Below are 25,921 nucleotides of genomic sequence, written 5' to 3' on the forward strand. Positions count from 1 at the left end.
ATTTAGCGCAATGCCGGAACTTATTAGGAGCTCAATAAAATGAAGTCATTATCCTATTCTGATGTCAGACTTTACAGTCCTTCCTATACAAACACACACACACACACACACACACACACACACAGAAGCACATGCAACTCTACCCTGCAGTGATTTGGTCACATTCCCTGGCAATCAGACCTTCCTATGCTCTCTGCTATTTCCAAAACACTGTTTCCAAATCTGCAGGTGGCAGCTACTTCTGAGCCAGAGCAATTAGGCCATAACATGCCTGCATTTCCCTGTCTGCTCAAACATTTGTTCTCAAATAGACACCCATAGGAGCCAAGCCCTTCTCTTGTCGAAGTACAAAGCCTTCAACCTGTTTGTATTGTACAAAGCACAGCTCTGTTAAACGCAGGCTTGACCTTGGCACATGCCATTCTGCATGGGCCTGAGGATAAGACTCAGCTGACAATAATGAGTTCTAGGAACCCAGGGACATTTATCTGCTGCCAGGGGAAGGAGAAGCTGTGAGCTGGAGCTCAGAGCCCATCATAGCAGAGCTCCTTCTCTGTGAGGCAAACCTCAAACACACTTGCTTCTAGAACTAACACACTGCTCTTCATGTTCGAAGCGCCAGGCTCAGGCAACAGCCAGGCAATGAGCTAACTGGCCAACGGCCAGAGAAAGGTAAACAGCGAGGGATGCAAAATTCACATCAAACACAGCCAGGGCAGGTCAAGGTCATTAAAATCATGCTGATGCCCCCACAATACAGGACAGTCTAGAACAACTTCAGCAGAAGTAGCTCCAAAGCATTTCACATCAGTATTTTCATTTAGCGAAAGACTAGTAGATATTATTAGTCCCAATCTCAGTTTCCTTAAAGGACTCCACCATTGCCAGAAGTATCCTGACTTGTCCCCCAAATAAAACCAATGGAAAGGCCAGTGCAGATCTACCATTTACAGGTAATACAGCCTTGCGGTAATTTACAGAGACTATTTCCTTCTCTGGCCTGCCTTCTAAAGTGACTGGGAGGACTGGAGAATATACAGATAAGCTCCTAAAAGGAAGCTTAGTATAGTAGGTGCTCAATTAATGCTAACTAAGATGATTACTAGTAGAAGGAGACTATACACATGTTAACACTTCTACCTTCAACCTAGGGCTTATCAACTATCTGCATTTGGAGACTTGATGTTGTCAAAAAAGTGTTAAGAAATCAACAAGGAGCTTTGGGAACAACTATATAAATACAAGCACAATTTGCTGTTTTGCCAGGGGCAACAGATCTCTGATGTACTCACAGCCTCCAACAAAAGCAGTAGCCATCTGTTAAATAAATAACTCATTAGGTGAAAAGCAAGTGTTTCCACAAGATTAACTGAAAAACCTGCCGGATACTACTGTCATTAGCTGGTCAATGAACATGGGAGCTACCGCTAATTTGGGTGCTGAGAGAATTCAAAGAATCTCGTTTAATTCAAGCTGAGATGAGAATCCAGATGACCACAGGTTTAAATGTCAAGATGTGTTAAGAAGGAAACTTAAAAAAAATAAAAATGTTGCATTACAAGGTCAAAGTGACCCAGAACACTAGACCAATAAAGAAACAAAGAAGAGTATTTTCACTTACTCCTCACTGTCATTCTGCCTGAGTGGCTAGAGAAGGGTAGGTCTAGTAAACTGAATACACTGGTTAAGAAAAAGTCACCATGTAGAATATTTGTGCGTCATCAGCACTAGAGGCTCAGAACACAATCGAAAACACTTCACAATAAAATGAAACAATCTAATTTCATCTTTCCTTGGACTCAGAAAGCACTTCAGGACCACACAGTCTCCTTATGAATCCTTATGAAATTAATTTCTATTGCTATTTTCAAAAGAGAAAAACATCCCTGGTGGTAGCTTGTCCTTCAGCTTCCCCAATCTGAATGATGACAATGTCTGTACTTTCAACTTACTGGGTGTCTGTGCCTCTTAGGTGGGAGTTAACTGTGCTTTCAGAGTGTTTTTCAGAGAAGACAGAAAACAACAGACCTAACTTTGGTTAACTGGGCAATGATTCCTATGAGAAATGGCGCCAGAGAGTCCATGGTCTGAACGTTACCTCTGGGAGGGAGAAACAGAGGTGGCATTTCTGCACCATTGGTCTCCAAATCTCAGGTTCTGTTCCTTCCAACCCTCAGCATCTGCCTTAACCCACCCTTTGTCTCTTACACTTATAAGCAACCCTAGGTTGTGCTAAAGAGAGAGAAAACAGTCAGGAGTAGAGAAAAACAGCAGAAGACCAAAAGAGACGTGATCTTTAAGTAGGAGCCCAAGAGGAAACACACATGACAGAGGACCACCAAAATGGATGCAAACAAGTGTGATCTTTCATTGCCACTTGGGAAAATCCTCACAAAGATAGCTAGTCCATCATCTAGATGAGAACAGGATTAATTCTGTTGTTGCCCAGACATAGAGCAGAGATCACCACTGAGGGCATCTGCCATGTGTCAAATATCCACTCCCTGCTCCTCGTGGAGTTGCATACACCTCTGTGATTCCATCTGACCCCACGTCACGTAGGTGGGATGGGAAGAGCTTCAAACTGGGAGTCATGAGACCAACTGCCAGTGCTGCCACTAACCAGCTGAGTGAAACACGTGGGACATTTGTCTTCCATGGGCCTCAGCTTCCTTCTTAATGAAGGGAGAAGGGCAGAGGAATAACTGAGATAGATGACCGCTGACTTGATTCAGTCCAGTTTTATCACGTATCCATCTTGAACATGGTGCCAAGCTTTAATTCAAGGTCGTGAAGCAACTGCCTCAAGCTTCCAACTCAGGACTAAACCATCAACTTTGAAACCCAAGGCTTTGACTGCATGGGAGGAAAAGGTGCAAAGTGTGATCTAAAGCAAAGACGCCTGGACTGAGAATCAAGAGTCCCAGGGTCTACCCCCGGCTCCTGTCTTACCTGGCTATGTGGGTTTTTGGGTTTCAGTTTTCTCATCTGTAAAATAAGGCTATTGGTATAGATGAAGGATTCTTAACCAAGACTCCATGGATCTCTTGCTTCCATGGAGTGGGATTCAAGGTACTCTGAAGACCTAAAAATTGTTGTCAAAATGTTGTGTATGGGGGCATGTTTCTAGAAAAGCCTTGAGCTCTAATCACATTTGCAAGAGTCACAGTTCAAAAACTATCAATAACTGCTGGTATAAATGCAATCTGTGACCCTTCCAGCTCTAACTTTCAATAATTCAAATAACAATACTGAAAAATATGAAAATGACAGCCCGTTTGGACAAAGAAAAGAGAAACTACTCAGCTACAACCAGTCACAGGTGCCTAAACAGCCGTCCTGATGATCAGGGTATGGGCACTTGGCTGGTGGCACTTGGGCACCATCTCAGGTCAGGGCAGCTGGCTGGATCTTTGGGCATCAATCACCAACGCTGAACCAGCGGTCACCAATTCTGCTTCCTTCCTTTGCTGGGGATGTTGCGGGGCCGTGGAGGTGGGAGCGAGGAGAAGGGGTGGGGCTGTGAGTCTTGATGTGGAGGGTTTGACTCAAAGCTGCTCTGCCTTGAGCAGCATAAACAACCACCATTCTAAGTCACAACTTGGACTCCAAGAAGCTGGAATCAGAGATCAGGGTCATCTGCACAATGGGGTGAAGTTCACCCCTGAGCTCATCTTGCTGAAGGAAGGGTTTGCAAGACCTCAGGCAACACAAATCAGATTGCAAGAGGAGAGTTTTGGAGTACCGCTTTTAGCCTTTCGGAAACATTCAAACGGGCTTTTATACCTCTGGTGTGTTTACTGGGCCAGGCCTGCCTCAGCTTCTGAACAGCACTGCCATCCTAGCTGGGGAAAGATCACCTCTCCGAAAGGTCAACATACTGTACAGTATTCACTTTCTAAAACCATCCATCCTTCCACGGAATCCAGGCCCCCTCTCCACGACCAACGTCTGACCTTACATGATTTCAGCCGTGTCCTGGCTGTTAGTCAACTGGAAAGAGAGAGAAGCAGAGGGGCCGGCAGAGCCAGGTCAGCTGTCCCGTGTCTCAGAAGCAGCTCGGGATCAAGCTGAAGAACCCAGAGGCTGCCTATCCTTCCCTTGGCAGAAAGGGACTCACCGTTTATAAGGAGTTCCCTGAAAATAGACCAGCAAGAGGGTAGCTCAACTCTGGAGTCGAGCAGACCCCTACTCAGATCTCAGATCTGTGACTTACCACTGTCTGACTTCAGGCTAGAAACTTACCTAATCTTTCTGAGGTTCAGTTTCTTCATCGCAAAATGAGGACAATAATAATTTCTACCCCATAGATGCACGGTGAGGATAAATGAGATAAGGCGTGTAAAGCTCTTAGAGCCATCCCCGTCACAGAGGAATCCCTTACACAGTTACGTAGATTTACTGCTGTTGTTGTTATTATCACTACCACTACTATCAAGGAGTTGCTAGAATTACAGTCTGTGATGTTCTTGGAAAGTAAAACAGACCCTCTATAAGCGATTCTACGGCTACAGATTTTTTCTCAACTCCTGGCTCTACGAGCCCTGCTACCCCCCAGGGAGTGCTCGGGACCCATGACTGCTCCTCTTACCTTCCTTTTGTTGGTGGGATTGACGTAGAGGTAACTGAGGACAGTCTTCAAACCCACTTTGTCATTCAGCTTCTCATAGGTGGTGCCGTAATCCGTTGATCTGCAGGTAGGAGAGAAAGGAAGAAAGGGAGAGAGTGTTTCTACCAAATGAGGGACTGTGTTTAAAGGGGAGCTAGGCTCTCCCCTGCCCCGCACCTTTGTTCCCAAATCACATGAGTGCTTAAAAGTGTTCTTCAGAGACTAAAGGCCCCGTTAATTTTAGAAGAGCAATTAGACTAATGCATCTGCTTACTACCTGAACTGGCTCCCCTTTGCTCCAGGCCTTTCTCAGAGACCTACTTCTCTGCCCTTCGAGAAGCTATACGGTGAAAGGAGCTGCTGAGACAGCCTTCCTCCCGTGCTCAGCCCTTTGCTTCTCTGTGTGGCTCTATGGAGGGGAGCTGAGCGACAAAGCCACAGGGAGAGAGGCCAGACCAACCAACACCTGAGGTCACTGGGGTGCAACCAACTTCACGCCCCCTCCATGGAGTCTAAAGCCAGGGGAACTCTGAAGGGGCAGGAAACACCCCATCCAAGAGCTTGTGGGCTCCAAAGGCCAAATTAGGCCACACCAGGCAGGAAGTTTGATGTTTTACAAAGGAGCAATGGTGTGTCAGGGTTAAAAGCCAGTGACATTGAACTCCTGCCAATAGTTCCTCATTCCAATTGTCCTGCTGGTATCTGCTTGTCCTTTGGGCCTAATTTCCAGGGCTCTGATCTTACACCAAAACCACAAGTCAGGGCTCAGAGAACAAAGGCAGGCCAACCCATAGGCTCCTTCTTCTCCATCTGCCTTTCCATGGTGGAGGGGGAACAGCAGTGCCAAACAGTGAGATTCAAGCAGCCAGCCTCCTTGCCGCTTTTTGCCTCACTTCCCCACCCTTCACTCCATACAGACCTCACTCCCTTTTCAAACTACTGGTATTATCAGGTTCTCACCCCACCTTTGTGTCATCTCCTTCCTTGGCTAGACTCATGAAACTTGTTCCATTTGAGCTTTAGAAGTCACAGAAGTCAATTTATTTTCTCTATGGTCAATTCACGGTTGACCTCAGGGTTGCCATCATTCGGTCCTCAATCTCAGCTCCTGACTCTGGCTATGTGCCTCCCCTACTAACTACCCGCCTCTGCCTTTTCCGTAAGCCTCCACCCACTCTCTAACTCTAATCTGCCTCTGCCGTAGCCCACAGCTTATCTTTATAAACCTAGTAGCCAAACTGCGTGATGACCTTTAAGAATTATCCCCACCCTCATCCAACCTGGCAAATTCCATGCCCCAGGCCCAGCTTAAATACCCACCATCACCTTTGTTAAGGCTTCATAGCCTTCTTCCCAATCACCACTCATCTCTCCTCTGCACCGGAACAAACGCCCCCATCCATTATACGCCCAAGGTACACTGCACATGCCTCTTCTTAACTGTGATATTGTCAAGATTCATTTCCTATGTTCTGTTTCTCCAACCACAGTGGAAGCTCCTCAAGAACAAGGAACTTCACAGAACACTCTGGTGAGAGGAAAGAACATGAACTTTGGGTGTACCAAAATCTCTGCTTCATCCCTCGACCGGCAGCTCTCCGGTTACATGACCATGTACAGTTACTTAACCTGCAGAAGCCTTGGGTTTCTAACCTGAAAAATGGGAATGAGTTAATCTCACAAGGTGTTTGTGAGGATGCAAAGATATAACACATGGGAAACCTCCTGACAGGATGGTGGCGGACTGAAACGTCAAAAAAATAAATAAAAATAGAAACAGCATTCACTTCTCCTTTCCCCAAAGTGTACAGATCCAGGCCTTACACATCATGCACACTCAGCACGTTTATTGAATAAACAAATGTCAACATCTCAAATGCCTCCCTAGGCTACAGGCCCCACATGATCATTGGTTATGCTAACTTTAATAATAAGACCCCCCAAAAACTGACTTCTTATATTCTGTCTCCTGTCTACCCTAAGCATTGGGAATCATTCTCAATCTTCTCACCTGCTTTTATCTCTCAAACCTAGCTTGGTCTCCAAATCTTAGTAATTCTGTCTCTTAAATAACTTGGAACTCTGGCCTTTCCATCCTCATTCCAATGCTGTGGCTCATGCATCACCATTTTCGTAACAATCTCCCAACTGGATGCTCTTCTTCAACCTTCTCCCCTGCCCATCATCCTCCATGCTGTCATCAGGTTATATTTCAACCACCCAGATCTCTCACCTCACTCCCTGGTAGTAATTATCCACTGCCTGCACACAGTGAAGTTGTATCTTCCAAGCTTAGTCTTATAAGATCTGGCTTCAGCCTCCCTTACTAGACCTATTTCCAGCCAGCTGCTCCTCTACCCCTTTCACTCTAGCCTCGCTAAACTCCCCTGAATGTCTTGAAGTTTCATTGCCCTCCATTTCTGCACACATTATTTCCTTTGCCTGAACTATCCATCCTTTGTTTCCTAACCTTGGTAAATTTCTCTCCAACTCTCAACACCCAACTCCAATATCACCCTCCTTCCAACTTTCTCAATGGGAAATTAATCATAATTTCCTTTGTGTTCTCATACTGCCTTGTACGTATTTCTATTTTAGCATTTATCCTATTGTTTTAGTCATACTGTTTCTATTCTAGGACCTCTCCATTGACTATAACTCCCTGAGGACATGAGCCATTTCTGATAGCAGCACTAATATCTTGCACTATGCCTGGTACAAAGCGTGTGCTGAATGTGTTGATGTTTGTATTGCTTTGCTTTGTCTTTATTTGTGAGAATGAATGAACTTGTCCAAACCTACTGACAAGTTCTTGACCAACTGCTAATGTCGAGTGGCAACACAGCACAGAGCCACACCTAGAAAACACACCTGACCCTTTGGATACTGGCAAGGTCCAGCAGCATCTGGTGCCAGAAAAAGATCCACAGTTCATTCTCACTAGCATTAAGGTTAAATGACCAATCACCCTGAGCTCCTATCCTACCCAGGACAGGGGAGGAGAAAGACCATAACTACTAGAGACTGTCAGCTGCATACTTTTATTAATCTGAATAGATTCTATAGAGTGAATTACTTATTGATTCTACACTCTTGAAAGCTTAAAGACAGCACAGTACGGGGAAAGAACATTGAACTTGGAATCTGGAAATCTAGACTTGAGAAGTGATTCTGAAATGTACTCAAAGTGTTACCTGGACAAACCAATTCTCTAAGCCTGTTAAAGAAAAAACTATTCCAACACTTGTTAAATGGGAAGGCAGACTTCATTCAGAACTATTGCGATAGGTATAGGGATTTTACACTATTATTATTAATAGTACTGCAATGGGGTTTTACAGTAGGGGAGAAAGATTGGGCTCGACTCTGAATTCAACCAGGAAAAGTGGGAATTTATAGCCAAAGAGAAGGGGAGGAATCATGGATGGAACATAACTAAGAAGGTAGGGTAATTCTTTGCTAGACTAACCTGGCAGGATTCTGGCTGAAGATAGGCCAGGGTTATTGGACATCATTTGGGGCATGGTGGGGTAATGAAGAATTTGATCCGATTTTGAGGATGATGAGACATTAGTCAGGGTTAGGAGGAGATCTGGCTAAATTGACTTAGCAGGACTCTTGCTAAAATTGGGCTCTGAAGGACATACCCAAGGACAGGGCCTAAGTGAAAAAGAACACAGAAGATCCTGACTAGAGTTTGGTCAAGAAGAGAATCAAGCCCATTCTATCAGCAACACAAAAGTTTTGTTAACTCAGATAATCATAAGGCCCCTTCTGGACCTTAAATCTTATTATTCCACCAACACAATGCTAAGCTGTTTTCCAACTAGTGATTTTTCCTCATACTATATACAGGAAACATCTTACTTATAAGAGCTAAATTCTCAGGGCTCCTTGCATGACTGATGTCACAACAAACTTCCTTCCAGAATCCAAATAACCCTCATCAAAGGCAGTGTGCTTAGCACCAGGCATAGTCTTTCTTTCTGTAAGCTGCACAACAGAGTCACACTGACTTTGCTGTTTTCCAAAAGTGGCTGATGAGAGCGGGTACTTCCCAACAAAGCACCCTCCATAGTTCAGCTCCCTTTGTGCCTCAGGCAGCTTCTGCTCATTCAGCCTGCCAGAAACAAGACTCGCTCACTGAAGACACCTCAAGGAGCCAGGGAGCCTGTGGGACCAAAGGTGCCCTGGACTCTGTCCTTTCCAGCAGGAACGCTGCACACTGCGTTGACCACCGAGTTTGGTAGGCCTCCTCTGCCTGGGTGAGGGGCAGCTGGCAGAGAGGCCTCAGCCCCATTGCCAGAGACAGCTGTGCCTGCAGAACTCGCTTTTACAAGAAAGCAGACCATTCTCCACCTTGTAACTCTAGACATCTGCAGGTGGGGTCACTTAGCGGAAACATGCTCATTTCCCTTATTTTAAAGCTAGCCTCTCAAATTTTGACACTAAGCTCCTAACACTGAAATATCCAAAAAGCTGTAAACATCACACATGTGCATTGAGCACCCACCATGGGCCTGGCCCTATGCCTTTTACCATTTTGAATTGCTCAGATCACGCAGCCAACCTGGAAGGCAACACACGAGAGGCACACAGCCACAGGGCTTCCAGCCTCTGTGCCCTGACTCAGGTTACCCCAATTCCAGCAGGTTATTTGCTTGCATGTGTGTGTGCACACATGTGTATCCCCCTCTCTCTTTTTCTTTTCTTTCTGTCTTTTCTATGAATTATTTTCTAGCACACAGAAAAGCACAATGAGATGTCAATCATATGCCCACTACTAGATTTAACCAGCATTTGTGTTCATAAACATATAATCTTTTTTGAGTGTTTTTACATTTACATGAATGTTGTCATACAGGATACATGTTCTGCAGCTTGCTTGTTTTGCCCAACGTTCAGTTCCAGGGATTTATCCATGTTGACAGACTTAGCCATAATTCATTCATTTTAACTGCTGTAGAGCATTGCAGCTTATGAATAAACCACTGCCTATTTATCCTTTCAGCCACTGATAAATATTTTTGCTTTTTTCTATTGAACTATGCTATAATGAACAATGTTTCAATGAACATTCTTAAACATTGCTTCTTGTACATTTGTAAAGAAAAGTTTTTCTGGAAAGACATCTTGATATGCAATTACTGCTTCATACTCTATGTATAATTCTACTTTGCTGGTTATTGATAAAATTTTCTCCAAGTAGGCTGTACCTTCAAAGAGACACTCCCTTGGTCTCCAGCTCCAGCAACTGGGTCTTTCTTTATTCCCAGGGCCTGAGTCCATAGCTCCTGACCAGTCTGTTCCAACTATGTCTGGCTTCAGAGTCCTGAATTCCAGAGCATCTGAACCCAGTCAGCAGCTGGGGTCCTGAATCCTAGCCTCATAGGTGTTGTCTCTGGCTTTCCCATTTGCATCACTGTAGGTCACCTGCTCCATGGCTCCACCACCTGCCCAGGCACCTGCTTGATTTGTGGTTGGACCTCCCACTCACATTACTCCCCAGGTCCCCAAAGCGGGCTGGCAGACTGGGTGCCCTCCCTCTTCAATCTCCCAGAGGCAGACAAGTCTAGGCCAGGACCCTGACTGCCAGTCTGAACCCTTCACCTACTCATAAGCTCTTCTCCCATCCTGATAGTCCATCAGAAGAGCCTCAAGTGGGCCGGTACATTCTGGGAGGACCACCCCAGCCTAACCTGCCATACTCTGGCTTTTCCCCAGTGCTACTCTCTCAACGACAATTTCCAGAGTTGCGTTGTGAATATGGTATACTTTTATTCACTCAGCAAGCGCCCTCTCCTCTAGGGAGCTTCTGGAAGAGAGGCTGGTGGCAACAAGCATATGGGCTGCTATTTTAAAAGTAAAAGAACAGAAAAGAAAAACTTGCAGCCAATGCAGCCAAGCCAGCTTCCCAGTAGAGCTGAGCTGGCACTCAACACCCGCGTTCCCAATGCCACGTTCCTGCCAGAGGTGAGAGGACTTGAAAGGCACTCTGCCAGTTCTCGCCGGGCCCACCAGATGTTCAGGATTGGAGTGGGCACACTCTTTCCTTCTCCAGCAGCCGCCTTCCCCTGTTTGTCTCCCGCGCTTCTCAGCCCCATTCCTCCTTCCCTCTCCAACTCCTGCCCTGGAGTTCTGCAAAACTAAGGAACTGGGAAACCACGAGTCTTTACTCTCTGATTCTCTTATCAGTGTCATCTTCTCAGTGGACTCCCTTCTTGTGATGTAATCTAAACTCAGCAAACAACCACACTCATGAGGGTTTCCTTTTCCTGTTAGCAATTTTATTTTGTTTTGCTCGTTTCTTGGCATATATCCGTCTATGATCTATTATGGCATTTACCATGTGCCAGGCACTGAGCTTTGCTTCCTCTTTATGGACACTCACAAGTGGTTAGCTCAAGTTAGCAAACTTTTTTTCTGTAAAAGGGCCAGATAGTAAATATTTTAGGTTTTGCCAATCTCTGTCACAACTATTCACCTCTGCCCTTGCAGCTCAAAAAAAAAGCCAAACACAATTGGTAAATGAATAGGTGTGGCTGTGCCACAATACACTGTATTTACAACAGCAGGCAGGGCATAATTTGGTGGCCACTGCTCTAGCTGATGACAGCATCAACTACTACCATCCCCACCACTGCTTTTGTCTCTAAGACAACGTCCCAAGATTCCTGCCAGGGTCGCTGATGCCCTAACTCATCCATCTTTGCTGGCTGCCTTATCAGGTCAAAATGCCTACCTAGGCCTGGCATTCAGGCCTTCAGAATCTGCCCAGTTTACCCACTCTCCCAATGAGCTGATGGCTGGCAATTGTCCCGACTTTCTCCGTTTTTAAATTTTTTTTTTGAGTAAGACTAGCCTTAAGCTAACATCCCCACCAATCCTCCTCTTTTTGCTGAGGAAGATTGGCCCTGAGTTAACATCTGTGCCCATCTTCCTCTATTTTATATGTGGGACACCTGCCACAGCATGGCTTGACAAGCGGTACGTAGGTCCACACCCAGGATCTAAACCGGAGAACCCCGGGCTGCCAAGGTGGATGTGCCAACTTAACTGCTACACCAATGGTCAGCCCCAGATTTTCTCCTTTTTTGACTCCCAGCTCCAGTACTAATTACATCATGGAGACTCTTCCTACAACTTCAGCCCACACTCTCCTCCGCATTTATATCAACAGCAGCTAGGAGTTCCCTATGTATTCTCTGAATATGTACATGTGCCTTTTCTCTTTTCCGCAGTTACTAGAAGCTCCTTAAAAGAAAAATAATGAATGAAATGTCTTTTGCATCTCTAAAAGCACCACTCTAAGTAGAGAACACAAGGAAGATGGGAGCAGTGCAAAGACGACTAAACTCAGAGGCGGAAGAACCAGCTGTGTGAGCTCTCCAGGTTCTTCCCTGAACCTCAGCTCAACAATACAATTGTCATTGTGAGGACCCAGCAAGGAGTAGTAAGATATCTAACTTAGCATCTGCTAAAAGCTCTTGTGCCATCAATGCTCACGGCTGTCATTTTCATGCACACTCCAGATTGTATTTTCCTCAAAGCTAATTGCCTTGTTTTCTTTGCCTTGATTCACATTCCTTCCACTTAACACGGGGTGACACACATGGATGCCCATTTAACCATTAAATAATTTTTGGCCAGTGTTTCCAACTGCCACCATGAAAGTACAATATGGCCCAGCTGCCTGGGGAATCAGGACAGAACTATCCTTTCAAGTGCCAGGCCTTGGGAAACACCCAACAGCTATTCCTCCTGAGTGCATTCTACTGAGCTACCCTAAGGATGGTCAACAATCAAAGACCACAGGCAATTAAGGGCTCCAGAGTGTGGTGAACCACAGCTCATTCCAAGGTCAGGGTCAGGAGTTTCCACAGCACAGCTCCAGACCAATGGCTGCCCAGAGAGTCTTTATGATGGAAACGGGAAAACTACTGATGCTCCGATGCCTCTTCCACTGGCCTCTGGCCTCTTCCACTCCTCATCTTAGGGCCAGTGCCCAAAGCCACATTACTTTGTATCTTTGCACTGGCAGAAGCCCAGCCTGACCACAAACAACCAGCCAGATAACTAATTTCAGAATTCAAGCCAAAAGCAAGCGATTTAAATAGCTTTCTCCTCCAAGTGAGTATTGGTCCCACCCTATGCTTCAGAAAATCCGCAGGCAGGCTGATGCCAAGGCAGAAGCTCACAAAGCTCTCAGTGACCCCTTCTTGTTATCTGACTCCTCAGTTGCATTATCTAGTCTCACAAAGAGAAGCACAATGATGCAGGATAATTAATTCATCTCTACATCCTCCTGCCCCAGCTTTTGAATGAGAGCCATTACTGGGTTCCAAGCACAGAAAATTGGAGGTTAGCTGACTCTGGAGACCAGTCATGCAGGATTCATGGTTTATTCCAAATAAGATATAGACACAACACAGCATCATCCCAGCACAGACCTAGGAGGGAAGGCTGGGGTGTGCACAGTCGGCCAAACATTCAGATCCTTGGTCTTTCTTTCTCACGGTGTGAGTGCTTCAGTTCTGACAATAGGTGTGTCAGATTGTTATTCTGAGGAATCAAATGCCAAGAGACCTCAACCTATCAGCCAGGAGGCCTGTTTGTGTCATACAGGCGAGGAGAGGAAAGAAGCGCCCCAGAGAAAAGAAAGAACATGTGCAGATCCCCTAAGAAGTGATGACATCTCATACCTCATGGCACCTCTGTTCATATGAACATAATGGAATGACAACCATGAGGGGAAAGGCTAAATAAAATACAGTGCATTTTACACACAGACACATACACTTGCACATACACACATATACTACATAACAGCATTAAAGAACAAAGTAGATATCAAGATTATTGATCTGGAAACATCTTTAAGACATATTACTAAAGGAATAAGGCTACTGAATGATAAAATATTTATAACACAAACAGTACACACAGGCAAAACAAAACAATATATTTCTATTAGGTTTATACGAGTATACACAAGTGTATTTTTAAAATTCTAGAGGAAAACACAAATAATTGGTAATAGAAGTGACGTCTGAGTAGGGGACTGGGGTAGGGCGGGTTGGCTATGGGGATTTAGTTCATTGCTAATGCGGCAATGTTTTAAAACAAAAATGTATCCGTGCATCACTTATGTAGTTAAAAATAATAGCAATAAAGTGGTTTGTTACTGAGCAGTTATAATGCAGATCAGTAAATTAACACATCTGTAGAGGAACTCTATTATAGATAAGTATTTGCATTCAAAAACACAGCCTCAACATAATCATAAGAGGATTCATTTCAGAGACAGAGAGATTTGGTTTCAAATCTGGAACCTCAGGCTAATTACATAAGTCTCTCGTGTTTCATATCTGCTCAATGGGAATAGAAACAGTGCCTTCACAGGATTACTGTGAAGCTTAAATAGCCCTAATATCATGGAGTTCACTTCACTGTCAGTTTGGGAGACCCCATGGTAGAATAATAACGTAATCATTGGAGGAGAAATTGCTCCATACTTTTCTGAGCAAACGGCAGCTGAGTTGTAGTTAAATAACCACCAGTGGACAGGCTAGTGCCATCTCATTCCCACGATGTCAGCAGTAAGCTACCAAAAGGCACGTGGGAAGATGGAGGGGTGGCTCCACATAATCAGAGATAGCCTCCAGCAGGTGGCCAACACTTGCAAATTAAAGTCTAGGGAAAACGGACTCAACTTTTTTCACTAAGTTTTCTTGGGCAAAAAAATAATGAGGCACCAACTAGAAGGCTCTGGACAGTTTTAGCAAGGCATCTCCGTCTGGGGAGTATCTGTTTACCATTTCCCTTTAAAATTACATGCAGCCAGTTGGGCCCCTCTGACATGCACGCAATTATGTCTGTTTGTGCACATCCAGAAACCCCCAGGATAAAATGCGTAGCTGCCTAATGGAGAAATGTGAACTGATGAAGAGGCTTCAGACCATCTCTCTACTCTAGAGAAGTTAAATTCTGTGTCCCACTAATTTGTAAATCTTTTTCTTCTCATGGATAAGCACAACCCCTTGTACATGGTAGGCACTCAATGCATTAATGAACTGTTTTATCAATTCAAGTGAGCCTATCCCTCCCAGGAGCAGGGAGCCCTGTAGAGAAGAGAGCATCTCCTTTTGCTGCTATCCTTCTCCATGAAGCCTCTCATCTCTCCTGCCTCTGGTGCCCCAGCATGCAGCATCTGTGTCACTCTCATGGAGCACTGTACCTGCTCTCTGGGGACATACAGCTCTTCTCTTCTGCTGGGGTTTTATGTCATTATTTAATTTTTTGTGCATGAGGTTTCTTTCCCCAGACAGAATAAGTTCTCTGAGATCAAGAAACTACCTTGGATGTCTCTTTTAACCCCTAAGGCATGCCGAATAATACCATGCGAGGTAGATACTCAAACTGAGCCAGTGTGTGCCAGGGACTGAAATAGTCACATTCAGAGAGATTCTGTTCCGATTGTGAAAATGTTCTGCTGTGAGAGACTAACAACAAAGCAGACGTTTCTTCATGCAGTGCTGGTTCTATCAGTCATCCTACTGGTCATTCAGGGAAGAATGAAGACTAAAGACTTCCAACACATGACATCTCTCAACCCAGGAAAGCAGAAATTCCCAAATACTAAGGAGTGCATTGCAGCTCTCCTACTTAAAGTTCTTAGACGGTAGTCACCCCTTCTCCTATGGGCTCAGAAAACTGAAGTCTCATTTATGTCTTCCTTTAAAAGAAAGATACATTGATTTCTATGCTCCCTGCTCTGTGCCAGTTGTACAACATTACTTAAACAATTGCCCTGCTGGACCCCACATTCTATACTCCAAATGCTCTTGACAATAGACCCGAGGTGTAGGGCATGAAAACCAATTGCAGTTTTTGTAAGCTTTCTTTTGAAAGGCTATGTAAGAAAAAGCAATTAGCTCAAAGTTGGGTTTATTCTCAAGTCACAGAGTATTCCTCAAACCATTACTGTGGCCTTTAGAGAAATGCCCTCTCCGAGATCTAAGGCAGCACTCAGTTGAACCCAAGGTGACATGGGCTGGCTCAGTAGATTGGTTCCCATAGCCTTAGATAAAAGGAATGCCACACTCTAGGGTCTTTTTAAAAAATAAAAGTACTGAAACTTTATAGTAGAAATATCATAAAATATAAAAAACAATAATGTGCAATAGAGACAATTATAGCTACACCACACCGAGAAAAGCTCAGTGAACATTTTGCTGTGATTTTCTCTACTCTCTGCGCACATGTGTGCTTATAAACTCTGGGGCATTCTTTGTACACAGTTTAGTGTTTTGCTCTTTCACTTAACATAATTTCCTCATGTTGTTAAACATTCTTCAAAAAATCATTTTACAAGCCTTACAATATTCCAATGTATAAATGTATCATAATTTACTTTAAGTCTCTTCTTGGCCAGTTGGTCAGTTTCTAGCCAAATTTTTATATTAAATAATGTTAGTGTGTATTTGTACATAAATCTTTGTATGCATCTTTATTTGTTTCCTTAGAATAAATTCACAGAAGTGCAATTATTAGTTCAAAGGGTAAACACTATCATTAAGGCTCTTGTTATAACTGCCCTACAGAAATATTGGTCAATTTGTACTTCCACTAACAATATATGACAATAACAGTTTCACTGCATACTTGCCAACATTGGGCATCATCATTTTGAAGTTTCTGGACACAGGAGTTCTAAGCTACCAAAAGGACACATCCTTTGCCACCAAAGCATTATAAAAATATGTGAGACCTTAACTGTGTTTTCACACCAGAGTACCAAGTCTTTAACAGTGGTTCTCAAAATTTCATGTCACAGGACTCCTTCATACTTTTCAAACTTATTTGGAATCCTAAGAAATTTAATTCATATGTTATCTGTCAATAAGTAATATATTAGAAATTACAACTGATAAAATTTTACAATATTTATTAATTCATTTTAAAATAACAATAACACATAAGTAACATAATTTTATGAAAAACAAATTTCCAAAACAATACAATTTTAGGGATAAAGAGTACCACTGTTTCACATTTTTTTACAAAACTCTTCAATATCAGGCTTAATGGAAGACAGATTCTCATAACTTTCTGCATTTAATTTGTTACAATATCATGTACATCATGTAGCTTCTAGAAAACTCCATTGTACACTCATGAGAAAATGAGAATAAAAAAGGGCAAATTAAGGGGCTGGCCTGTTGGCATAGCAGTTAAGTTCGCGTGCTCTGTTTTCGTGGCCTGGGGTTTCTCATTCAGATCCCAGGTGTGGACCTACACACCACTTACCAAACTATGGCAGGCATCCCACATACAAAACAGAGGAAGATGGGCCTAGATGCTAGCTCTGGGCCAATCTGCCTCAGAAAAAAGAGGAGGATTGGTGGCAGATGTTAGCTCAGGGCTAATCTTCCTCAAAAATAACAATAACAACAACAAAAAAAACAGGGGCAAATAACATTTTATTATTTATTAGAAAATAGTTTTGACTTCATTGATCCCCTGAAAGGGTCATAGACATCCCTCAGGCCTCCCAGGACCATGCACTTTGAGAACTGTTGCTCTATGCCAAACAACTACTGGGTCCCAGGAGGACTGAAACTTACAAAGTGCTTTTTTTAATTATTATTAAAAGCTATGGATGTCTTGCAAATGTCCCCTTAGTTCAAACATTCTTCTTCATCAGACATTATAAAGTTCAACTCCAGCCTCTTAAGTAAAGCCTGCTCATCTACCCGGCCCTCCAGTGATCTCTCCTTTCTCTGATTCTCTACTGCTTTTATATCGCTGCACCACAATTCAGCCTATACCCTCTGATTTTCAGTCACTTGTTCCCACCAAAACTATAAGCTTCTTGAAGTCAGGGATCAGGCCTCTGGCATACACTTGGGCTCAGTAATTGATTTCTCAGAAGAGTGCCACCCTAAATCACTGTGGCATTTAAGTAATGAACATTTGCATAGTGCTTTATACAAAACACTTTCTCTTGAAATATTTCATTTAATTCTCACAATGACCCTTTGACATAGGTATTTTATCGTTTTCATAAAAATTACGAAATAGAGACTGAGAGGTTAAGTGACTGGGAAATGACAATGCTGGAACTTGAACCCAAGTCAACTGATTCCAAATTCCATGCACTCTATTTCAATGCTTGGCTATTTATTTAAGCTGTTTCACAAGGTATCACATGGTAGGGTTGTCACTCACTCATCCTTTCAGGGGACCTCCAAAGGCCTTTCCTCATAGGAGGCATTACAGGTATTTAAAAGGAGAGTGTTTGGAGTCAAAATTAGGCTAGAATTCCTACTTTCCCACTTATTAGCAATATGACACTGGGCACATTATCTTACCTTTCTGGGCCTCAGTTTCCCCATATATAATATAGGCACAATAATTGCTACCAGGCAGGGTTGTTGGGAGGACCCAATGAGAAAATCTGCATAAAGCACAATGCAAGAACCAGCTTAGTTCCTTGATACACTTTCATTCTTTCATAATGCCATCTAACCATCATTCCCTACTTCCCCTCTGGACAAGAGAAATGACTGAATGACTTCATGAAATGAAGACAGATACTTCCTATAGTCTGATCAATCTAGTGAACAGAAAAATATTTTATCCCAGTGGTTTTTACCAAAAGAGACTCATGCCAATCCATGTAAGAGCCTGGAGGGACGTTGGCTCTGGAAGCCAGGCCCACACAGCCTACTCCCTCAACATACACAGACATTCCTCAGGCCCATGTCCTCTTGGAGTCGCTGGAACTCAATGCCTTTCCTGAGATGGGTTGCTCTCCTGGCGGAAAGATAGTGCTCAACTGGGCAAGTTGAGGTGGTGAGAGGAGCCAGAGCCCTGGTTGGGAACACAGTGTCTCTCAGCCCATTAACAGACACCAGCACTGGCAGCAATGTGATGCTATTCACTGTCTCCAGTGGCTCAAACTTAAGCACTCAGCAAGCCCCATAAGTTCCGGTCTATTGGGTTTTCAGAATCTTGTTGTTATACACAGTCTTTGTTTCCAACCAAAGACAATGCTTCACAGTTTGATTACTCTCCTCCTTTGTAAAATGAAGGATTGGAATCAACCATCTCAAAAGTCCCTGCCATCTCAAACCTTCTATGCACATGATCAAGCTCCAAATGACTTCTGGTTGCTTCTAAAATGCAGATCTATGCTTTAAGGAGGCAAATCTGTCATCGGGGAGGGCCACTGAAGTCCTGCAAAATTGGCTGAACTAGGGCATGTCCCTGGAAGAAGTATCTAGCTTCCCAAAGGTCTATCAGCCTATGGTCGCCTAATACAGGCACCTAGGGGAATGCTGTCTGAAGATTCATATGGTTTTGGGGAGATAAGACAATGTATCATTAAATAACTAGAAAACAGAACATAAGTGTGTCCTGGAGGCCAGGGGATGAAACATGTCATTTTAAACCCAACATTTGAACCACCAGGAAATGACGGGCAAAATGAGACAGCACATAGGTGAAATTTTTGTATAGTCCTCTCTTGGAGAGATTAGAGGAGAGGATGAAGCTTGGGGAGGAGGATGGCGATTAGAAAAGGGGCTCAAAGATGCAATTAGATAAAACTCCCTGAGGACAAGAGCCCTACTAAGTCCCTAGTGTTCACTCACTGGCACTCAATCACTATTTTAAATAAATAAATGAATAAGGGATAAATGAGTAGGAAGCAGCTAGATCAAATGAAATAGGATAACAGTGTGGTTAAGTGCACAAGTTTTGGAGTCAGAGACATGGTAGTTTCAAGGCCTGACTCAAGGCCCCTTACTAACCATGTGATCTTGATTTTGGGCAGGTTACTTAGCCTCTTTGAACTTCAGTTTTCTCATCTATAAAATAGGCAAAACTAAGCTAAGTACCTCACAGGGCTTTTTGAGAACTCAACAAGGAACTCAATGAGAACTCAATGCGGAAATGCACATAAAGCATTTACCACAATTTTAGGCAAATTACAAGTTCTTAATAAAAGGTGGCCATTACTAATATGATGATGATGATGATTACTACAATGATGAAGACAAGGAAATTTATTAGTGCTAGAGGAGCTCACAGAAAAGGAAGGAAGACTTCATGGAAGAGATGAGCTTTGAGGAAAAGGTGGAATATCGGGAGGCCAAAGGAAGACATAGAGCTTGTGCAAAGGTTTGGAACATGAAATATTCAAATATTTTCAGAAGATACTTAGTAGATGGGCCAGGCCCGAAAGCAATGCTCTTACACAGGTACAAAAGGGGGTAGGTTTAGATAAGTAGAATGAGATTATGTAGAGGGTCTTAAACACTTGCTAAAGAGCTTGGACTTTATCTTATAAGCAATGGGGTCACCAAAAGTTATTGAACAGGATAGGGACATGATAAAAGCCTGTTTGGAAAGACTAATCTTTTGGTGACGTATATCATGGATTGGGGAAGCACATCCTCCTGGAGGTAAAAAGATTTATTAGGAATCCATCTCACTAGTCTGTTGATAGCAGGTTGTAAAAGAATGAAAGAGGAATGCAGAGAAGAAGCATAATCTGTTTACTGGACATGGAGCATACATGGAGAAAAAGGAGCATGTAAAGATAACTTAAAGATTCCAAACCCAAGTGGCTAAGAGAATAGTGTTACTGTTGACAAAAACAAGGGTAAAGCCAACACCTCCGGCACAGATTGTGAACTGACGTTGAGAAAAAAGGAGAACACTCTAGGCTGAGTTCCCTACAATCGGACCGTTGAATCTGTGATTTAGAAGCTTGAGAATTATTGAGGGTGCACTCTTATGCAAAACCTAATGAAAGAGAGGGAAGCAAGATAGGGAAGAGGCAGTCGACAAGCAAGGACGTGGTTCCAGGTAAAGCCTGATCCACAAGGGGGCTCTGGCGCTTAATTCTCACTATAGACTTGACCCATCCAAAGGCAAAAGGCCAGGGTTTTGTGCCCCATATTAGCCAGTTACTGGCCATTTCAGATATAGGAAAGCTGTGACCTCTATATCAGGTCACCACTTCTCTTGCAGCAGCTGATGGATGGGTAAAGAGAATGGCACATAACACTCAACAAATGCCTTCTATTATTATGAATGTTAGCATTAAGAAGATGGCAAGATGTCCAACATATTTGATGGATGAAAGAAAACAACTTTGTTTAACTATGGTTCTCTGTTCCTGTACAACCTCTGTCCAAAAGTATAATTCACTTCTCCATTTCCTGACCTACTTTGTGTAAGCAGCAGAAAGCTAAGCAGTTGCCATTTTCTGGGTTTTCGACATTGACCATGCAATTCGTGAGAGGTGCAAGAGTATGAAAGAAAAGTTAGGTGAGGCTTCTAAAAATGGGAGAAAGATATGCTGTTTCTATTTTAAGCATTTGCACATGGATAAGAAAAGCTGGCGTGGATGCTCCATTTCTTTGGGCCCCTGACATTCACTGCTAGTTCATATATCCTGGCCTGGAACCCACTCTCCTGGATGGAACCTATCTGTAAAGCTATTCTAACACTTCTAGAATGCTATACGGCTGAATTTTACTTCTATATGGCAGGAAACTCCCTGAAAGGGTGTGCGTAAATTTAATGCTAGATTTAATGTTCCAGGTAAGCTAAACTCTCCGTTTAAGAGCTGTGTACTAAATCTTGTGGGAGAGAATCACACCCAAATGCATATTTCCTCTGAAATATCAGATCTCTCTAACATAAAACATGCTTGCATTTTACAGGAAGCTGCTCTTTCATTCTCTGACCCAGAAATCAATCAACAGATGTGTGCTGAGTGCTTGTGGTGTGAAGGGTGTTATGCTAGATGCTGGAAAAACACAGCATATCTTGGGAATAGTAAACAGACATTCTGGCTAGAGAACAAAGTGAATATAGGAGTAACAGGGCTCAATAAATGCATTGCAGAGATTGTATGCATTGGGATAGTTAACTGCAATAGCAAACAGCACCACCATTTCAGTCACTTAACATAAATTATGTGAGAGTATTTCTCATTCACATCATAATCCAATAGGAGCAGCAGGGAGATCAGGGGCAGGAATGGGCTCTGCTCCACGCAGTAATTCAGAGACCCAGGGTCCCTTCCTATCAGGGTTCTGCTATCTTCTAGATCTTAGAAATCCTCAACTGAACTGGTAGAATGGGAAATATGTTAGCTTGGAGAATGATATGAAAAATATTTTGACCAGGTATGGAAGTAGTCTCTTTCTCTGGGCCAGAATTCAGTCATATGGCTATATCTAAATGAAAGATGTTATCTAGTTGTTCGTCTTAGATGATGACGAAACATGACTAGTGAATATCTAATCAGTCTCAGCCACAGGAACATAATGTTGAAGTTTCAGAATTTTGAAATCACTATGTGGTCTTAATCATAAAAGACTGACCTGCTAATGACTTCTTGCTCCCAAGGAGATTCTGATCTTACTTGAGACACCCAGAAATACATCCTACCCACCAAAAGAAAAGGAATATAATTGGTTGATTACCTATTCATTTGCCAAGTATTTATGCAGTGCCTATGACTTGCCTGACACTATTTTAGATGTTCAAAACACCAGATTAAAAAGAAAACAAATGAACAATGTATTAGTCACTTTATAATAAGACAAGTTTTTTTTTTTACTTTTATGCAAATATTTCAAATAAACAAACTAGGTTCTTTCAACATTATTTCATGATAAAAAAAAGGTCTCAACAAATTGGGCATAGAAGGAATGTACTTCAAGATAATAAAGACATATATGATGTTACTGATTATTACTCCATGGTGAAAAGCTGAAAACTTTTCCTCTAAGATCAGGAACAAGACAAAGGTGGCCACTCCTACTACTTCTATTCAACATAGTACTGGAAGTCTTAGCCAGAGCAATAAGGCAAGGAGGAGAAATAAAAGGGATCCAAATCAGAAAAGAAGTAAAATTGTCTCTCTTTGAAGATGACATGATCTTATACATAGAAAACCCTAAAGACTCCACCAAAAAACTGTTAGAATAAAGGAATTCAGTAAAGTTGCAGGATACAAAATCAACACACAAAAATCAGTCTTGCTTCTTTACACCAACAATGAACTATCAGAGAAAGAAATTAAGGAAACAATCCCATTTACAACAGCATCAAAAAGAATAAAATATTTAAGAATAAATTTAGCAAAGGAGGTGAAAGATCTGTACATTGAAAACTATATGGCTTGAAGAGGACATAAATAAATGAAAAGATATTCTGTGTTCATGAATTGGAAGAATTAAGTTTGTTAAAACGTCCATACTACCCAGAGAGATCTACAGATGCAATGCAATCCCAATCAAACTTCCAACAGCATTTTTACACAGACATAGAAAAAAATCCCAAAATTCGTATAGAATCACAAAAGACCTCGAATAGCCAAAGCAATATTGAGAAAGCAAAACAAAGCTGCAGGCATCACAGCTCTTGATTTCAAACTATATTACAAAGCTATAGTAACCAAAACAGTATGATATTGTCATAAAAACAGACATGTATCAATAGAATAGAGTCCAGAAATAAACCCATGCATATATGGTCAACTAATTTTCAACAAAGGAATCAAGAATATGCAATGGGGGAAAGGTAGTTTCTTCAATAAATTGTGCTAGACCAATTGGATATCCATATGCAAAAGAACGAAACTGAACCCGTATATTATACCACACACAAAAATCAACTCAAAATGGATTAAACACTTGAACATAAGATCTGAAACCATAAAACTCCTTGAAGAAAACAGAGGGGGTAAGCCCCTTGATACTGGTCTTAGCAATGATTTTTTGGATTTGATACCAAAAGCAAAGGCAACAAAAGCAAAATAAACAAGTAGGACTACATCCAACTAAAAAGCTTCTGCACAGCGAAGAAAAGCATCAACAAAATGAAAAGGCAACCAAGAGAATGGGAGAAAATATCTGAAAACCACGGATCCAATAAAGGGTTAATATCCAAAATATACAGGGAACTCATATAGCTCAATAGCAAAAAATAAAAAACCCAACTAAAAAATGGGCAACGGATCTGAATAGACATTTTTCCAAAGCAGACATACACATAGCTAACAAGTACAGGAAGAGGTGCTCAACATCACTAATCATCAGGGAAATGAAAATCTAAATGACAATGAGATATACACACGACTGAATATTATTCAGCCTCGAAAAGAAATCCTTCCATTTGTGACAACATGCGTATACCTGGAGGGCATTATACTACGTAAAATAAGCCACACAGAGAAACACGAATACTTCATGCTATCGCTTATATGTGGAACCTAAAAAATTTTTTTAAAGTCAAACTCATAGAAACAGAGAGTAGAATGGTGATTGCCAAGACCTGGAGGGTGGGAGACATAGGGAGAGGCTGGTCAGAGGGTGCAAACTGTCAGTTACGAGATGAATAAAGTCTGAGGATGTACTGTACAGTATGGGCGCTACAGCTGATAAGACTGCATTGTACAACTGAAATTTGCCAAGAGAGTAGAACTTAAGTGTTCTCACCAAAAACTAAACAAATAAAGAAAGAAATAGTAAAAGTATTTAACAAATTTGATCACCCACGTACTTTAAAAATCTTTACTCTAAAATCTATATAGGCTCGGGAAATGGATAGTGGTGATGGCTGCACAACACCGTGAATGTACTTAATGCCACTGAATTATACCCTTAAAAATGGATAAAATGGTATTTTCTGTTATGTACATTTTACCACAATAAAAAAAGTTCATTAAAAAAAATAATAAACTAGACTCAGAGAGGCCAAGTGTTTGCTAAAGTTCACATATCTGGTAAGTGGCAAAGAGGATGCTGGAAACCAGGTCTACTCGACTTCAGAACTCAAGTGCATCTCCATACACTGTGCTGGATCTCAGAAAACACTTCTTTGAGCCAGACAGACTGGCAGATGCTTTAAAGAGAGGCCGCCACAGCCCGATCCTAAATCAGCTTCTCAGTGGTGCTGAGGAACAGATATGCAACCAGGGGAATGAGCCCTCTGTCTTCCACCTCCACCAGAATGAACCAGCTGGACTACATGAGCCTGAGAAGTCAGGATGGGCTGCAGATACCTGGGCATATGTTCTCAAAGTCTGGCTGGCTGGCATGGATGAGACCTCCCCAGGCAACTCACTCCAACTCACAGGGACCAGAGTAGGACTTGCTCAAAGCATCCATTCCCAAGACCACCCAATAATTGCTTAGCCTGCAAGGAAGACTACATTCTGCACTCACAAGGGAAAGAGGAAATAGAGTTTTCTCTCTGGCTTCTACCACAGACCCCTAAAATTACTCTAATATCCCATAGTTTACTAATTGCAAAATGGGTGAGAGAGTCATTAAATTGGTTGTAGGAGAACAGCACCAAAGAAATTAAAATCTTGGAATTTAAAACAGCTTTTCAGACTGAAAACTATCCTTCTCTTAAAGAAAATAAATTAAATTAATAACGTCAACTATCTATGAATCATCTTTTGAAGAATCTTAGGGATTTTAGTAGAACTGATATGAAAGACTGGATGTGTTGTGATATAAGGAGCCTCCCTATCTCAAAAACATTCCCCAACAGTCTGCCCAGTGGCTCAAATTTCATGTTTAGATATTCATTTCTTTGGGTTAAGCAAAATGCCTTCATTGAGATCATTGTCAGAAAAGGCAAAACCCTGGGCAAGGTATTAAATGTTGAATGTCTTTATGTGAATTTTTGTTTTGAAAACTGTTTTGAATGAGGACAAGGATCTGTGATGGAGAGTGAAGTAAGGGGGATCCACAGGTCTTTAGCACTTGGACAAACTCTGTCTTAAAGAGTAAATGCTCATTTTCCAAAGCCCAATAAAGCTGGAGGTGTCATTGCTTTGACATCCTCAGGGGATGGGTATTTGTCTCAGGTCTGCATGGTAAATAAGCTGACCTGCCCCTGACCAACCTCGTTGTATGAGTAGCAGCCAACAGAATGAGCCCAGCATGCTAGAATTTAGAGCCTAGTTTTAAACCTATTGCTTCCTCTAAACTTGCTCTCCATAATTCTAATCATAATTCCTTGTACCCTAGGCCAGGGGACAGTAAACATTTTCTGTATAGGGCCAGATAGCAAATATTTGGGGGTTTGTGGGGCATATGCTCTCTGTTGCAGCTAATTAGCTCTGCCATTGTAGCATAAAAGCAGTCATAGATAACACATAAATAATCATGGGTAAGTTCCAATAAAACTTTATTTATGGACATTAAAATTGAATTCTTCTTATTTTTAAGTTGTCACAATGTAGAATTCTTTTGATTTGTTTTTCAAACA

The 25,921-nt window shown here is 42.3% G+C and overlaps 1 protein-coding gene across 1 annotated transcript in view; it reads right to left on the minus strand.

The window, feature by feature from the left end:
- SORCS3 (sortilin related VPS10 domain containing receptor 3) overlaps window positions 1–25,921 on the minus strand; it is a 566,960-nt gene that overhangs the window by 299,695 nt on the left and 241,344 nt on the right. The window contains exon 3 of the mRNA XM_070605236.1: window positions 4,592–4,691. Coding sequence (XP_070461337.1) covers window positions 4,592–4,691 — 100 coding nt within the window. The remainder of the gene's footprint in view (window positions 1–4,591; window positions 4,692–25,921) is intronic.

Source organism: Equus przewalskii, chromosome 1 (assembly GCF_037783145.1).
Source record: "Equus przewalskii isolate Varuska chromosome 1, EquPr2, whole genome shotgun sequence".
NCBI lineage: Eukaryota > Metazoa > Chordata > Mammalia > Perissodactyla > Equidae > Equus > Equus przewalskii.